The 16,655-nt window shown below is 43.8% G+C and overlaps 1 gene segment (V, D, J or C); it reads right to left on the bottom strand.

The window, feature by feature from the left end:
* Positions 1 to 3,313: 3,313 nt before the first annotated feature.
* LOC122739556 lies at positions 3,314 to 4,033 on the bottom strand. The segment is given in 2 exon segments: positions 3,314 to 3,630; positions 3,946 to 4,033. Coding segments are annotated over 2 exon segments (366 nt in total).
* Between the last annotated feature and the right edge of the window lie 12,622 nt (positions 4,034 to 16,655).

Here is a 16,655-nt window from a genome sequence, read left to right as displayed (position 1 = left end):
TGGGAGTATTGTGCTCCCACATTCTGAGTTTGTTTTGTTATTTTTTTCTCTCAACTGGTTATTTGATCAAACTCTATAAAGCATTTCTCTGGCAAATTGGTTGCCATGGCAAGTGTAAATTGATTCTAGAAGTATAATTTTTGATAAGTATATTAAAAAAAAGAGGGGAACATTTGTAAAAGTCTTCTTTTTTTAAAAAAAAAGTTTTCTTTAAGATTGTGTTGTGGTTTTGTTTTTTTGTTTTTTTGGTGAGGCAATTGGGGTTAACTGACTTGCCCAGGGTCACACAGCCAGTAAGTGTTAAGTGTCTGAGGCTGGATTTGAACGCAAGTTCTCCTGACCACAGGTCTGGTGCACTATTCAGTGCGCCACCTACCTGCCCCCAGTATTGTGTTGTCTTTTAACTTGTATTTAAATATGTTCCGATTTTTCACAAAAGTAATTGTATACTGAGTAAAAAAAAAAGAGGTATTATTTGGAATTATTGCATAATTGTATATTATATTCTGAGTCAAGATACATTCACATATTTTGCGATCATTATTACTTTCAATTTTTAAATCCATATGAGACTTTGATTGTGGGAACTTATCATTTAAGACATTAATTGCCTTCATTCTGAGTTATCAGATGCCAGTTGGCCAAGATGCCATCTGATCACAAGAGGAATACATGCAAGAGCAGACATTGAACTGTCACATGAGGGGAGACATGCATGACGTCAAGGTATGGCTGAGGGACCTGCTTTTGACAAATGTTGAGGTTGGTTCCTGTAACGATTGGAATAACGCCACCTGCTGGAGACTTACTGTAGAAGAGTTCTGCCCATGAAGTGAAGGTCTTTGAGGGCAAGACCAGGAGTCTTTTCTTTGGCATCAGGAAGTGACGCGGACTAGTGGGAGGAGGAAGGAAGAGACTGGCGCTCGGTCTCGCACGCTCTTTCCTTTGGACTCTGGTGGAGAGCGGAGCTAGAAATGTGCTCTCCATTTAATAGATAGGAATCTAGGCCTTTCTCTCTCTTTACCAAATTCTTATTCTCCTTAATAAATGCTTAAAAGTCTAACTCTTGCTAAAGCTTATAATTTATTGGCGACCACTCATTAGATATTTTAGACAGTTTAGCTAGAATTTTAGCCCTTAACATTCCTCTTGGTTTAATTTTTTTACTCACAATATTGTTTAGATGGCCAGAAGTTTTCATCCCACCCATCTCACTTCTACACCTGGCTTCTATGCCCCCTCCTATATGCCTGATGCCATGGACATCTCAATCCCATGCATCTGGTTAAGTCTGACTCAGTTTCCTCCAATATGTTCAGTGGCATGGATGTATATCCCATCCACCTATTTTAAGCCTGGCATACTGCATGGGCAGTACATATTGCTCAAGTGTGGGAATGCTCATATCCCATCATTTCTCTGTTCTTTTATGGTAACCCCCAAAATTATCTCAGGTGTCATGATAAATACAGTGTTGGATTTGGCCTTGACATATGTTACCAATTATGTTAGATTCTTTAATTTCTCATAATGGCATGAGGATAATTAGGCAGATGATGCAAAAAGTGATGAAACAAAGATAAAAATTATTAAAAAAAATTAATATCACAGCAAACGTCTTCTCAATTTACCTTCTACAAGGGGGGACTATAGTAATATTAAGTTTTAAAGAATGTTTCAATTTTTGTTTTATTACATGTTTCATGTATAACAACTAAGATTCTGAATTCCCTTAGACATGTTTTTGAGAACTCTCACTGTTTGATTTGATTATTGACAAAGCTATTTTAAAGTTGTGTTAAGCTCAGTTTTGTAGGAAGTTTTCCTGGCTGATTACCAGCATCCACACAACAACCCCTGAAAAGACTTCCATTCCACAACTACACCCAGAGGACATCCCGAGGACCATCTGAGAAAAGACTTTCAAAGACTTTAAATGAACAGTTTCATTTTGTTGTTTTTCTTTTTCCTTTCTGTTATTATATGCACCATTTGTAACATGTATTCTCTGCAGAGGCCTTCCCTCTGCAGGCCAGTGTCAAAGCATAGGGTATTATATTCTGTTATTTTTGACTATTTCATCAAGGAAACACCCTGTATCTTGAAAAAAGAAAGGGGGGACTGTAAGGATTGGAATGACACCACCTGCTGGAGCAAAGCCTGAGAGCAGCAGCAGACAGCCTCACAGCAGGGGGCTTGCAGCAAGGCTCTAAGCCTGGGGCAATCCACCAGTGAGCCCCTCCTTCTGTAACCATTAGCCCCCTAGGCAAGTGAGCATTCTGGGTAGCATGGCAAGGCCCTGCCCCCACTACAAGCCACCAGGGAGTCCTTGAACCCATTGTTGACCTGTAGTGTGGTCCCCCCTGGAGGTATTCTGACAAGGAGGTCCTGCCCCTGGGACCTGCCAGCAGAGAGACTCTATTTCCATAACAACCCAACAAGCCTGCCACCTACTCTCCTTGGACTCCCCCAAACCTGGTGGGGGTACACTCCAATCCTCACAAGGACACCCATTAGCCTGAGTCAGCCAATAAGGACATGATACTACCAGATGCAGTAAATGATGAGGCCCTCACTGAGGGGGTGGCTGGGTGAGTGGGGGCATTCACCTTGGCTCTTAGCCTGGCTCAGGACATGAGGAACCCAGCCCTGTGAGGCCAGGTTGTCCAGGCCTGGAGAAAAAGGAATCTAGTCTATATCATGGTAGCCAGATGGTGCAGTGGAGGGAGCTCCGGGTGTGGAATCAGAGAATCATGTTTCTGAGTTTAAATCTGACTGTAGACACTTACTTATTATTTGACCCTGGGTAAGTCACTTAATCCCTGTTTGCTTCAGTTTCTCATCTGTAAAGCCAGCTGGATAAAGACATTGCAAGCCACTGCAGGATCTTTGACAAGAAAACCTAGGGGGGTCACAAAGGGTTAGACAACACTGAATGACTGCAACAAACGAGGAAACAAATTATTGCTACAAAGAACTGCAGCAAAGGCCCCTCAACATGAAATGAGCTCCCAAGAAGAGAAACACTTGAGGTGGAGGCAAAGATCTCAAGTGGACTTGAAATGTCAGCATATCCCCTCTTTGGATTTTCCCCTTTGTCTCCCATGGGGCTGTGCTGCCTCCCCTCTGCCTTGGGACAGGGATGTGATAGACAAGGCCTTGTGAGAAAGGAGGGCACCTGAGGGACCAGAAAGGGGAAGCCCTGGGAGGTGTGAGCCTGCCCAGAGAGCAGGGGCTGCTCTGCCTGGGGACCAGAGAGGAAGCAGCTGCTGCTCTGAGCTGAATCCCCTGAACAGCCTGGGGAGGTTTTTGTTCAGGCCTGAAGCACTGTGGGAGGTGTTCCATAACTATGCTGACAGTAATAATCTCCAGCATCCTCAGGCTCCAAGCTGCTGATGGTGAGAGTGAAATCTGTCCCAGACCCACTGCCACTGAAGCGGGCGGGCACTCCAGATGCCAGGCTGTTAGCATAATAGATGAGGAGCCTGGGGGCCTGGCCAGGTTTCTGCTGGTACCAATTAAGGTAGTTACTTACACTCTGACTGGCCTTGCAGCTGATGGTGACTCTCTCTCCTGGAGATCCAGACAAGGAGGCTGGAGACTGGGTCAGCACAATGGCTCCTCGGGAATCTAGGAAACCAATAAAAGTAGAGGAAGACAGAAATGTGTGAGTATTTAATTTAAAGAATGTGGATGAGACAATTGTGTGGAGACCACTGCAATTCCAAATAACTGACAAATACTTGTATTTCCTGTCAATATGGGACATAACTCATCTTTGCCACAGACCTCACAATATAATCTGTTGCCTGTCCATGCTCCTCAGCCCCCATCTGCCTGTGTTGTGTCTAAACTTTCTCCCCTGATGACCCAAGGGGTCATCAGGTATTTAATCCCTGAAAGACTGTGCCCTCCTCACCCCTTCCCTGCCCTGCTGGGTCTTACCCTGAGCCCAGAGCACCAGCAGCCAGAGGAGCTGCCATGGGGAGACCATCCTGGCCTTCAGACACCTGCAGAGAGAGCAGTCAGAGCCCTGAGGGGGCAGCAAGGAGGGAGGAAGCTTTTCTACCCTGAGCAGGGCTCCCTGCAGGCCCCTGGGGCTCCATATGCAAAAGAGCCCCAGGTCTGCTCTGAGCCTCCTCTCAGGACCCTGTGATCCACAGGGAGTCACCCTGGCTGAGCCTGACTCTGGGGGAGGGGCCTCCCTCCTCTCTGTCCTCAATGTGTGACCTCAGGAGCAAAGACAGGCTCCTGTTTAGTGTCTGACATGGGAATGGTTGGAGCTGGTTTTTGATGAATGAGGGGGGGCTTCTCTCTGTGCCTTAGAACTAGATTCCCCATAACCAGGAGAGAGCTCCCAGCCCTGGGGAGGGGGCAGAGGTGGCAGGAGTTCACAGCTTGTAGGCCTTGGAGGGGCCTCACCTGCCTCTGCTCATGCACCTGGTCTTCTGCTGCCCCCTGCTGGTGAAGTTGTGGATTCAAGGAGACAGAGAGGAGGGGCTGGCTGACACTGGACAGATTTTAGCCTGGACCACTGGGAAAAAACTAGTAGAGCCTCTTTTCTGGGTGAATGGGTTTTGTCCATCACTACATGAGATTACTGCAGTTGGTTTAAGTTTTGTGGAAGAAAAGGTGATGTCTCTTCTTGTCCCATTTTCCCATTCCAGGCATGCACTGGAGATAAGGACCCCTACTAGGATGGATCCCATCTCCTGGCTGTGACCCGGGCAAATCTGTGCCCAATGTGAGACTGTGAAAGTGAGGGGGACTGACTTACAAGGAAACTGGAGTCATTCACTTCTGGCTAATCCCTTCTGTCTTGGGGGATTGAAAGATCCCCCTGTTTGATTCACTTGCCTCGAGTCTTTTCAGTCTCATCAATCAACAGTTAAGAAATATTTGAAAATCTCCTCATAGGTTTTGAAAATATTTAATTTTTTATAATTATATTTTTTCAATTATTTAACCTTCTTTTTAAATATTTTGATTTCCAAATTTTCTATTTCTCTCATCCTCCCCCTCATTGAGAAGGTATAGAATTTGATATATGCTATTCATGTACAGTCAGATAAAACATATTTCCAGGTTAGTAATGTTGTGAAAGATGACATAGACCTAATGAATGAATGAATGAAGAAGGAAAGAATAAAAATCTAGGCTTTCATTTGCTTTTAGATACCATCATTTGAAAAAGCCCTTATTAAGCTATGGAAAAAAATGAGCACTAAATGTGAGGGAGAGAAATGTGAAAGCAGAAATTGTCCAGGATCCAAATGTATTTGTATTCTAATGGATGGTGCAAAATAACATCATAACGATAATGATAATAATAATAATAATAATAATAATAATAATAATCAAGGCTATTGTTATTAACACATAGCTTTCATTTATTAAGTGCCCTCAAGTTTGCAAAGGACATTAAAATTTTATCTCCTTTTACCTTCATAATTGAACTAAGATGCAGGTCTTATTAGCCAATAGCACTGACATGGGGTACTATATCCACTTTACAGATGAAGAAACTGAGAAAGTCAGAGGTGAATGACATGGTCAGGGTTTCAGAGCTAGGACCAATCTGAGTCAGGATTTGTACTCAGGTCTTCCTTAATCTAGACCCTGGCCTCTGTCTGCCACATGATCTAGTTGTCTGGGATATATCAGTAGAGATATTGGTTTATCTAGATGTGATTTGATGGGATAAGTTCTCAGTGAAAACATCTGCCCATGCAACTTGGTATCTTCTCCACATTTTACAGTCCCAAGGAGTTGTCTGCAGCACTCAGAGGTTAAGTACTTGCCCAGGAACTCAGGTGTCCTGGGTCAGAATCAGGACTTGGTCCTGTGTCTCTTTTGTTTGTTTGTTTGTTTGGTTGTTTTTTTTGCAGGGCAATGAGGGTTAAGTGACTTGCCCAGGGTCACACAGCTAGTTAAGCGTCAAGTCCTCCTGAATCCAAGGCCAGTGCTTTATCCACGGCACCACCTAGCTGCCCCTTGGTCCTGTGTCTCTTGACTCTCAGGTCTCCTCTCTGCCCGTCATTCCATGTTGACTCATCTAGATCATATACATTTCTGTCATTGACAACTATATTTATATCATCTATCTATGTTATTTATATTATCTGTGTCCCTACCTACCTATCCTGGGAGAAGTAATAAGGGCAGAGAGAGAAGAGGGAGGCTGAGGATTTCTGAATGTATTTTGGGAAAGAAGGGCCTGACCCTGCCAAGGAGATTTGGGGAAAGACTGTCAGCCTTGAAGTCTGTCCTGGCTAAGTGTCACTTCTGCCCCTTATTGGCTGTGTGACATTGATCAGACTCTAAACCTCTCTGAATTGAAAAAATGATGAAAACTGAGTTGGAAGGACTTGTTGAAGGTTTCTACCCTAACCTTGTCACTATTGCATGACTGAGGCAACAGGATTTCACTGTGGATCAGAACTAATAAAGCTCAGAAATAAGCTTTATCATCCTGAAGTACCAGGTCACCAGAAACTATTTTCATTCTCTCTCTTCCACACGGGACCAAAGTGATATTCATTAAATCCGTGTGTGTCACTCTCTTACTCAGTAATCCCCACTGCCTTCCTATTCACTCTGGGATAAAACACAAAGTCCCCAACCTGGCATCTCACATTCTCCACCGGGCGGCTCCCTCCTCCCTTCCCAGGCTCATGTTATATCACTGGGCTCTGTGTCCTCTCCGTTCCAGTAACACCAGCATGCTGGCTCTTCCTGCACACAGCCTTCCCTCATGTATTACCAGGCCCTGCACAGGGGGCTCCTTCAGAGGGCCAGGCAGGCCCCCCCACCTCCACCAGGCAGGACCCCCAGCTTCCTTTGGAGCACAACTCAGGTCCCATCCTATGGGGAGGCCTCTGCTTCTCCTCCCATACATGGCTGCCTTCCCTCCTTAAATTCCTCCTTAGTAATTTTAAGTTTCCTTCTCCCGATTGAATGTCAGATTCCAAAAGAGCAGGAAACATTCTGCTGTGGTCCTTGAATCCCCAGCTTCTTGTGGATAATTGTTGTTTAATCTTGTTTTAAAATCTGATGTTTGTTTACTTATGAGGACAGCTCCTGATGGGATGGGGACTGTGCCCTTCGGGGAGTGACTGACTAGGAGGCAGAGGACTGGAGGCCTGGCTCATGAACTAAGAGCTGAGGGGTCAGGGAGCATCAGTGTTGTCACGTGTGCAGAGCCAGACCAGAGCCCACCTCTGAGTCCTCCGCTGAAGGAGGACTGAGTGTGTCCAGCAGATTCAGGAATCTGAGGTCAGGGCCTGAAATTTTGGTTGGTTGATTGGTTTTTAACGGCACTCTCACTAGGCTCAATTAGGACATGTCTTCCCTAGGGTCTATTGGCTGCTCTCCCTCTGGGGCTCTGGAGGAAGCAGCAGCTGCCCTGGGTTTCGAGGCTGCACAGCCTGGGCAGGTTTCTACAAGGGGCTGGAGCTCTGTGGGAGGGTAGTCATAATCATCTTGACAGTCAGAATGTGCAATGACTGCACTGCTGATTGTGAGAGGATCATCTGCCCCAGACCCATTGGCACTGACATGGGCAGGCACCCCAGAGTTCAGCTGGCAGCCCAAGAGATCAGGAGCTTGAAGGACTGTCCAGGTGGCTGCTGGTGCCAGGCTGGGTCCCTGAGGACATCCCTGTGTAAGAGGGTCTCATTGGCCCTGTAGCTAATGGTGACCTTGTCTCCGGGAGGCACAGACAGGGAGGATGGAGACTGGGCCAGCACAGAAGCTGTGCTGAATCCTTAGCTGGAAAAGAGAAAATGAGGAGCACATATTGAATAAAGAGCCACATCTCAGATGTGAGGAAGTAAGTTACCAGGGTGCTCCCTTCCTCCCTGGCAGTGAGTTCTCTGGCTGGTCTGAGGAGCTCTTCCATTAACTCCCCCCAACCTTCCACTACACACTCATATTAATAGTCTGGGAAACTCCTCTCAGACATCCCCAAGTGTCAGCCTGTGGCCTGTCTCTTCTTCTGAGCCCAGAGCACCAGGAGCCAGAGGAGCTGGTGTGAGGACATCATCGTGTCCCTTGAAGACCTGCAGGAGGAGAGGTCTGACCTCAGAATGAGACAAATGACGATGCCTCCCCCAGTCTGGAGGGAGGCAAGGTTAATTGACTATCTCTATGCAAGACATTTTCAGATTGTAATGATTGGAACTATGCCACCTGGTGGAGACTTACTGTAGGAAAGCTCCACCATGAGGAGTAGGCATCTGAAGGCAAGCCATGTGGCTTTTCTTTGGCGTCAGGAAGTGATGTTTGCTTGTGGGAGGAAGATGGGGCGAGGCTGGCTCTCTGGATCTCTTTCCTGAAGACTCTGGTGCAGAGTGCAGCTAAAAATGCACTCTCCCTTTGATAGATAGATGAATATAGCTCTTTCTCTCTTCACCAAATTCTTATTCTCCTTAATAAATGCTTAAGTCTAAACTCTTTCAAAGCTTATAATTTATTGGCAACCACTCATTAGATATTTTAGACAGACTAGCTAAAATTTTAGCCCTTACAAGATGGAGAAGTCCTGCCCTCAATCCTCAGTGCCAATAACCCGAGGAAGGCTGCACCAGCTCAGTGCTATGTGTGGAGGAGGGTTTGAATCATTGTGGGCTGACTTCTCCTTGCCATGCCATCTCTCTCAAGCCAACCTAGAGTATCCCGTGGGAAGGCCACAGCAGGTGACTGGTTGTGCTATAAACAAGGGAGGTCTCTTTGTCTTCCCAGGGAGACTAGATTATTCTTGGTCTATACCAAAGAATCAACCAAATAGAGAGACAGAAATGTGGACATGAGACAGTGAGGGAAACAGAAAAGAGAAAAAGTGTTGGGTTAGCTTTTAATTTGGGAAGAGGAAAAAAGATAAACTTCAAAGAAAATGGAAAGCAAAGCCTGAGAGTAGGAGAGAGAAAATTCTCTTTAGAAGGTCAGGAATGGAATTCTGGGCTGACAATGCTGGGCTGCACAGACCCCATTGGGGCACTGGAAGTAACCGTTTCCAGGCTAATCTCTGCCTTCCTCCTCTGAAACACCTCTATATGCTCACAATTTTCTATTCCTTTTTTCCTTATGTCTCAATGCTCCTATATCTATTTTCCAATCACCTTATCACTTTTGCTATTTGCATTCTTTTCCTCAATCTCAGAGAACCAATTAGCCAGTCTCCTGACCAACACCAAGGCCTCATCTTCGGCCCCTGGTCCTACTCCTTATCTTCTCCTCTGACATCTTGCCCCTGCCATCATTCCTCTCTCTCTCTCTCTTTCTCTCTCTCTCTCTCTCTCTCTCTCTCTCTCTCTCTCTCTCTCTCTCTCTCGCTCTCATTTTCTTTTTTTAGTATTGATATTTATTTATTTAGTACAAAAGATTTGTGAGAACTGTGAGATATGCCCTGAAGGGAGAGGGAGAATCTGGGAAGGAGCCAACATGTGGAGGAGGCAGCACCTCAATTGTATCTTTACCCCAAGCATTCTAGACTAGAGACTTTGAGGAATTTCCTCCTGGGTGTTATCTGGGATGCTTTCTTAGTCCAATGGAGATATTTCACTCTACGCAGGTAAGTTCATTCACTCTGTGTATTGTCAGATATATTGAGATCTGTACCAGTATTCTGTTTTCTGTTTATTACCAGCTTGGATAAAAGGGTCTATTTAATGTTTACTCTGTTTGGTCTCTGGGGAATTGGCATTTGGTTGGAAGGGATTCAAGTAAAGTGGGAAGGGTAGTTATAACTGTAACCAATCATGTGCCCCTCCTACCCCAGTGGACATTGCTGAGGACTCTGAATCCAAAGAAACTGGGAATAGCCTTGCTTCCAGCCCAGTGCCCTCAGCTCATTTGACTCCACTTCATAATTCTGCCCCCCCCCCACCAGCCTGGCCTGGTCCATTACCATTCTTTCCCCTGTGTATAGAATTCGTTGTTATTTGAGGTTTTTATGATGCAATGTTTTGGCTAGAATTTAAAAAACCCCTGAGAATGCACTGGCCTGGGGCTCAGGTCAGTGCTTCTGCAAACTGCAAGGTGCCCCACACACTGGTTGTAGCTATTGCCATGGCACTGGCACCTCACGGCATCACCATTCGCTGATGCCTACATGGGCCTGGCAAAATTATAATGACGGGAAGCCCAGTGAGGGCAGTCATGAGACTGTCAGTCAGAGTTCGAAGCCAATTGGCTTGGGGCTGTGTGTGGTCAGCCTGGGGTCTGCTGGGAAGAAAAGAGGTTTTTCACCATTCTAACTTGAAGTTGGAAGGCGAGAGGACGCTGCTGTGTGTTCTCAGAAGATTCCTGGGAGGTGGTGTTGTTCAGGTTGTATTATTTCCATTTCCCCATTTTATTTCCTTTCCCTTAATCCTACTGATCCTATTTGTGTTGTTTTTTTTTAAGTTCAATCTTGTTAAATACATCCTGCTATGTTTTGAGGGAGGCTGTCAGTCTCCTTCCTTGCCCAAATATTGTGGCGAGCTGCCTAGCTAACACTCCCCAATTAAAAATTGGTCCCTACACCTGTAAGGAGGTCCTGTGATTAGGAATCCACAGGACAACACATTGTCCTTTGCTCAAGGCAGAATCTCTAAAGCTCTGGGTCCCTGTTAGGGCTTTCTAAGTGATAGGTTTTGTGGGAGAACAAATACAACTAGGATCCGTCTATATTAGGTGAAAAACTAGGGGTTACATAGCTTGAAAAAGAGAAGACTGAGGGACAAATGTCTGTCCTCTAAAAGGGGAAGGGGTTGCCTGTCTTCCTGAATCAAAGCTCAAATATAATATTTTTTTCATTGTGGGGCAGAATACCCAGTGCTCACTGGCCAGGGCTCAGAGACCCAGCAAGATGTATTTATTATGGAAAATGGGGGGAAGGTAGTAAGGAGACAGGTTATTAAGGGTTTTAAATGCCACAGAGTATTTTATGTTTCATCTAGGAGGTAGCAAATGGGCACTGGCTGTAATTGAATGTGTGTGTGTGTGTGTGTGTGTGTGTGAGTATGAGCATTTTAGGAAGGCCAGTTTGACAGCTGAGAGGAAGACTGATTGATAATTATTTTCCCACACAAGAAATGAAAGAATTTCTCAAATTTAGTCTAGTTTGATTGATCTGATAAAATGGAGTCTCAGGACACCTAACCTAGTGCTGTGTATACATCAGGTGCTCTAGAAATGCTTTAGAATGGAATCAAACTCATTAGAATCTTGCTTCAACCATCCTTTATATAACAGATATCCTCACCAAACAAAATAAGATCTAAGTTTCATCCATGGCCACCCTTGTTCCAAGGATTGCTGAGGACACCAAAACTCCATGGCAAGTGAAGTTTGTGAACTGTCCATGGTGCTTGTGCTGATAAGATTCACTCTTAGGTCATGCAGCACAAAGGGGCCCTCTGACTGTGGTCTCAGGGATTCCATCAGTCCACCAAAGCCTACAGGGACTGACTCCAGCTATGGGAACAGGGAGCTGGCTAGTGTGGGAATATGAGAAGAGCAATGGTGCTCTCTGCTGGTCATAGAGAGGAGTGACAGGAGGCATTCTTCATAGTCTTCATCCTTTCTCCAAGTTCTAGCAACGGGGATTGTTAGAGCTGGAATAGGGATGTGAGAAATCACCCAGAAGGGGGTCAAAGTCCAGGCATTCATCATCACGGTAGACATAATTTAGCCAAGTAAACTGAGCAAAGTAGTAGAGCAAGGGCTTGCATATGTACAGTAATGTGTCTTTTGTAAAGCACTCAACAGTTGGTCATAATCCTTATAATTACCTTGGAAAAGTGGGTGCTTGTATTATCCTCATTTGATGATGGAAAAAGTGGAGTCTCAGCGAGGTTATGCGGTCATTAAGTTTCAGGGGAGAGGAGGATTTAAATCCAGGTATTCATGAATCAGACCCATTACTCTATTAGTCTATTAGCTGGTAAATATTACAACTGATTCTAGACAGGATTATCCCAGCGCAACATGGACTTTCCAGATCTGGGGAAAGTTGGCTCATAACTTTAGGAAAAAATCTGCTAACACATCTACGTAACTATTCATCTACATGATTATTCTAATGCTTGCCTGGTTGTGAAGGGGCAACTTTCTAGGTACTCTCACAAGATGCCACCTGTGGCATTACAGGGGGCACATCCCCCATCTCCTATGTGGCAAAAAGATCACCCCTATAATGGAGGCTTTGAAAAGCCAGGGTATTATTACTCCATGTCATCACTCTCCATGCAATACTCCCATTTTGCCAGTTAAAAAACCCAAGCCTGGGCCAGATGGTAAACCTGTTTATCATTTTGTGCAAGATCGTAGAGTGATTCATAATTATGTTATTCCTAGACATGCTATAGTTCCAAACCCGGCTACAATAATTTCATCCATTCCCTATGAATCTACATGTTTCACAGTGGTAGACCTCTGCTCTGCCTTTTTCTCCATACCAGTACATGAGGACTTCCAATATTTATTTGCTTTTACCTGGAAAAATAGACAGTGGACCTGGACTAGACTCCCACAGGGATTTGTAGACAGTCCCACATTATTTTCCCAAATTTTACAGCAGGATCTGGCCTCCATTACCTTTAAAGGCTCCACACTAGTACAATATGTTGATGACTTACTTTTGGCCTCTCCTAATGCTGAAATTTGTCAGGAAGATACCGGTCACTTACTGCTGGAGCTGCACAAGAGAGGACACAAGGTTTCCAAGTCAAAGGTACAATGGTGCTTGCCCCAGGTAGAATATTTAGGATTTATTCTGGCTGCTGGAACTCGCTCTGTCTCTTCTAAGGGAGTCCAGGCCATTCAACAACTCTCTGCCCCCACTACTAAGAGGCAGTTGAGAGCCATTCTGGGAGCAGCCCACAGGACACAAGCCTTTTCAGATCAAAGGCTGGCTAAGTATGAAATAACCCTGTTAGGTAATGAGAATATCACTTGAAAACGCTGCACAGTTCTCAATCCAGCAACGCTACTCCCTAACTTACCATTCTCAGGGGAACCATTGCACGACTGTGCTTCTTTAGTTGATATGGCTGAAAAACCCCGTGATGATCTTTTTGATACACCTTTAGAAAACCCTGATCTTGTCCTCTATACAGATGGTTCCTCAGTTATGAGAGAGGGAACCCGTTTTACTGGAGCTGCTGTAGTTTCTGATTATGACACCCTCTGGGAAGCTTCTCTGCCTTCCCATTTTAGTGCACAGGTTGCTGAACTTGTGGCTCTCACACAGGCCTGTAATATAGCCAGAGGTAAGAGTGCCACTATTTTTACTGACTCGAAATATGGCTTTGGCATATGCCACTTTATTGGTATGATTTGGCATCAAGGAGGCTTCCTAACATCCTCGGGCAAGACTATTGCCAATGGGGACCTTATCAAGGACCTCTTAGATGCCCTGAAACTGCCTTCTTCCCTAGCCGTCGTACATTGCCCTGCCCACACAGGGAATAGTGATCCTGTTTCAAAGGGAAATGCACGAGCCGATTCTGCAGCCAAGCTTGCTGCATTAGAAGCTCCTGAACATGTATTTAACCTTTCACCTTCTGAGGATATTCCTTCCAACCTAACCTATGACGATTCTGAAGTAGAAAAGTGGAAAAAGAAATTTAAGGCGAAACAGATCAACGGCATCTGGGTGTCTCCAGAAGGTAAGCCATTTCTTCCCCGGAAATTCTACCACCAGGTATGCCTCTCTGTTCACAGAAAAGGCCATTTTGGTACACAAGGCATTGTAGACTCTATTAAGAGAACCTGGATAGCACCAGATGTGACTAATACAGCATCTCGAATCTGCTCGAATCTGCTCGGGCTGCTCCACATGTCAGTCTTATAATCAGTATGCTTTTAAGGCCAAAGCTTATGGAGGCCGTCCTCTAGCATATACACCTTTTGAGCACTTACAAATTGATTATATTACTATGCCAAAAGCAGGACATTATAAATTTTGCCTTGTTATAGTTGATCAGCTCACTCAGTGGGTGGAGGCCTTTCCCAGCCCCCAAGCCACAGCTGCTTTTGTTGCCAAAATTCTTCTTAAAGAGATAGTACCTCGTTTTGGACCACCAGCCCGCATTGATTCTCACAAAGGCACACATTTCACTGATTCGATTTTATCCCAAATCTACTCTTTCTTGGGAGTGACTCCAAAATTCCACACGCCCTACCATCCACAAAGTTCAGGCCAAGTCGAACGTATGAATAAAGAGCTTAAGAGCATGATTGGCAAATTATGTACTGAAACCCATTTGAAATGGCCTGATGTTCTACCATTGGCATTATTCTATCTACGCAGTAGACCAAGGGGAGAACTTCATATATCTCCTTATGAAATGCTTTTTGATCACCCTCCTATCCAAGCTAAAACTTTTTCCCCGGTTTATACATCACTGGTGGGAGGTGATACTTCTGTTGCCTCCTATATACAGGAATTACAGACCAGGCTACATAAACTCCATGAGGCAGGAGCTGTGGTCCAGGCAGGCCCATTAGACTTTTCATTGCACAGCCTCAACCCAAGAGATAAAATATATGTAAAGAATTTTCAGAGAACCAGTGGAACCCAACCTGCCTGGGAAGGACCTTTTCAGGTATTATTGACAACTCCTACTGCCATTAAAATTGGTGAAAAAGACTCATGGATTCATTGCTCTCATATAAAGCCTGCATCATTCATAGGTGAAGAGATTTCAGATAGACCTGAGGTAGATGCTAAAAAGCTAAAAACCCTAACGATAGCAACTGTTAAAGAGCAAAGAGAGTTCAGAGGAAACAGGCAGTTCCCATTTGATAATCCCACTGATCAGTTAAATGCTTTGGGACTCAGTCTTCGTAAAGTATCAGGAGACGGAAATTGCCTTTTTAGGGCTTTAGCAGACCAGCTAGAAGGTCACTGTAGAAATCATCTCAGACACAGACAAGAAGCTGCTTCTTATATGATTAACCATAGACAAGAGTTTGAGTCTTTTATAGTAAATGACTCCCCTTTTGAAGAATATGTTGACGAATTAAAGAAATTTGGAAAGTGGGGAGGAAATGATACGATTGTAGCATTTGCTAAGCAGCATCAGCTGAATGTGGTAGTTCATCAGTTAAATCAGCCTTTATTGAAAATCAGTGGCACAGACAAAACTGATGCTAGAGAACTCCACATTTTCTACCATAAAGAACATTATGACAGCATTAGAAAGATCAATGACAATTCAGAAACCCCTGCCACTTTGCCATGCAGAGAATTGGGGAACCAGTTAAAACAATGTGGCATACCCCAAATTCTAGCAGCTTAAATACCTTAAAATTTAACAAGCATTTCCTTCTACAGGCAAACCACTGAAGCACATGGCCTAGTTTTCTGGCCCACCTCAATTTCCCCCACCCTTTCCCTACCCTATACCTATTTCTTTTTAATCCTTTTTGTTTTGTTTTTACTTTTGAAAGGCACTGAAAAGACCTGGAATTCACCACACCTTTAAATTCTTTAAGAGCACAAAAGATTCTTAGCGAATCTTTTGCTTTTTATTTTTGGTTTTCGGTTTTGCTTTGTTTTGACTTTTGTTTCTTTTGCTTTTCTTTAAAAACCCGATTTTGTAAACTAAGTGACTTTTCAAAGACATTTTAAGTATATGCTGTGGGTGAGGCCATCAGACCTCAGAAGCTACCAGAATTCTTTTTTTTTACTCTTTCTTTTTGAGAGACGGTTATAGAACCCTATTGCTTGATACCTCACTGAAAACATTGAATATTGAATCTTGCTAATTGAAGTCTTATTTCTTTTTGATGAATTAATCACCACTTTAAGTATCTGCTACTGTTATCCTAGAGAATTCATGTATAAGATGATGTGGTCTACTTGCTAAAAGAAGATTATGTAATAATGTCTAATATAATCAGATATTTACATTCATTTATTATTTATATATCATTATACTCTGGGTATGGTTTGGAATTATTGTATATATCACTAAGATATTCTCAGTAATGCAGCATAGCACGAATTTTTACCATCATACTGTCTTTGGTGAAATTAATATGAGATTTTGGAAGTATGGAAACTTATCATTTCAGAGACTAACTTGCTGTGAACTCTGATGCAGGCCCTGGAGAGAATATATGTGCAACAAAAGGAGAGACAGGTATATGTAAGTCCATGGTTTGCTTATGATGGTGACTATGTAGAGCACAATTACTAGGCACAGTCCAGTATTCATCCTCTCTCCCTCCTAATTTAACCTAATTTAACTGAACTTATTTATCTTTTTATCTCACTCTGTTGAACTCACCTGTGGCCTAGCACAATCACTGGCTGTCTTAGAACCATGAGATATGGTATGATGACCTTTCCATAACATTTTCAGGTGTCATGAACACATACTAAATTTGGCTTTGATCCAGACACATAGTGGTAAAAAGTGTTACAGATTGCATAACTACCTCAACCCTCTATTAGAAGTCTAAGGATATAAAGTAGGAAATGTAATGGAATTTATTAATTTGATCATTGACAATGCTATGCTAAGGTTTAGTAAAAATACAGCAATTCAAACAGTTAAAGAAGATAATCCAGCTTTCCAGACCAGAGTCCAGAATCCAGCTTTCCAGACCAGAATCCAGTTTCCTCCTGATGACATCTTACCACTTCAAGAAGACAAGAGAAC

Source organism: Dromiciops gliroides, chromosome 2, assembly GCF_019393635.1.
Source record: "Dromiciops gliroides isolate mDroGli1 chromosome 2, mDroGli1.pri, whole genome shotgun sequence".
In the NCBI taxonomy this organism is placed as follows: domain Eukaryota; kingdom Metazoa; phylum Chordata; class Mammalia; order Microbiotheria; family Microbiotheriidae; genus Dromiciops; species Dromiciops gliroides.
The sequence above is the reverse complement of the archived record's forward strand: the minus strand, read 5'-3'. Positions and strand labels throughout refer to the sequence as shown.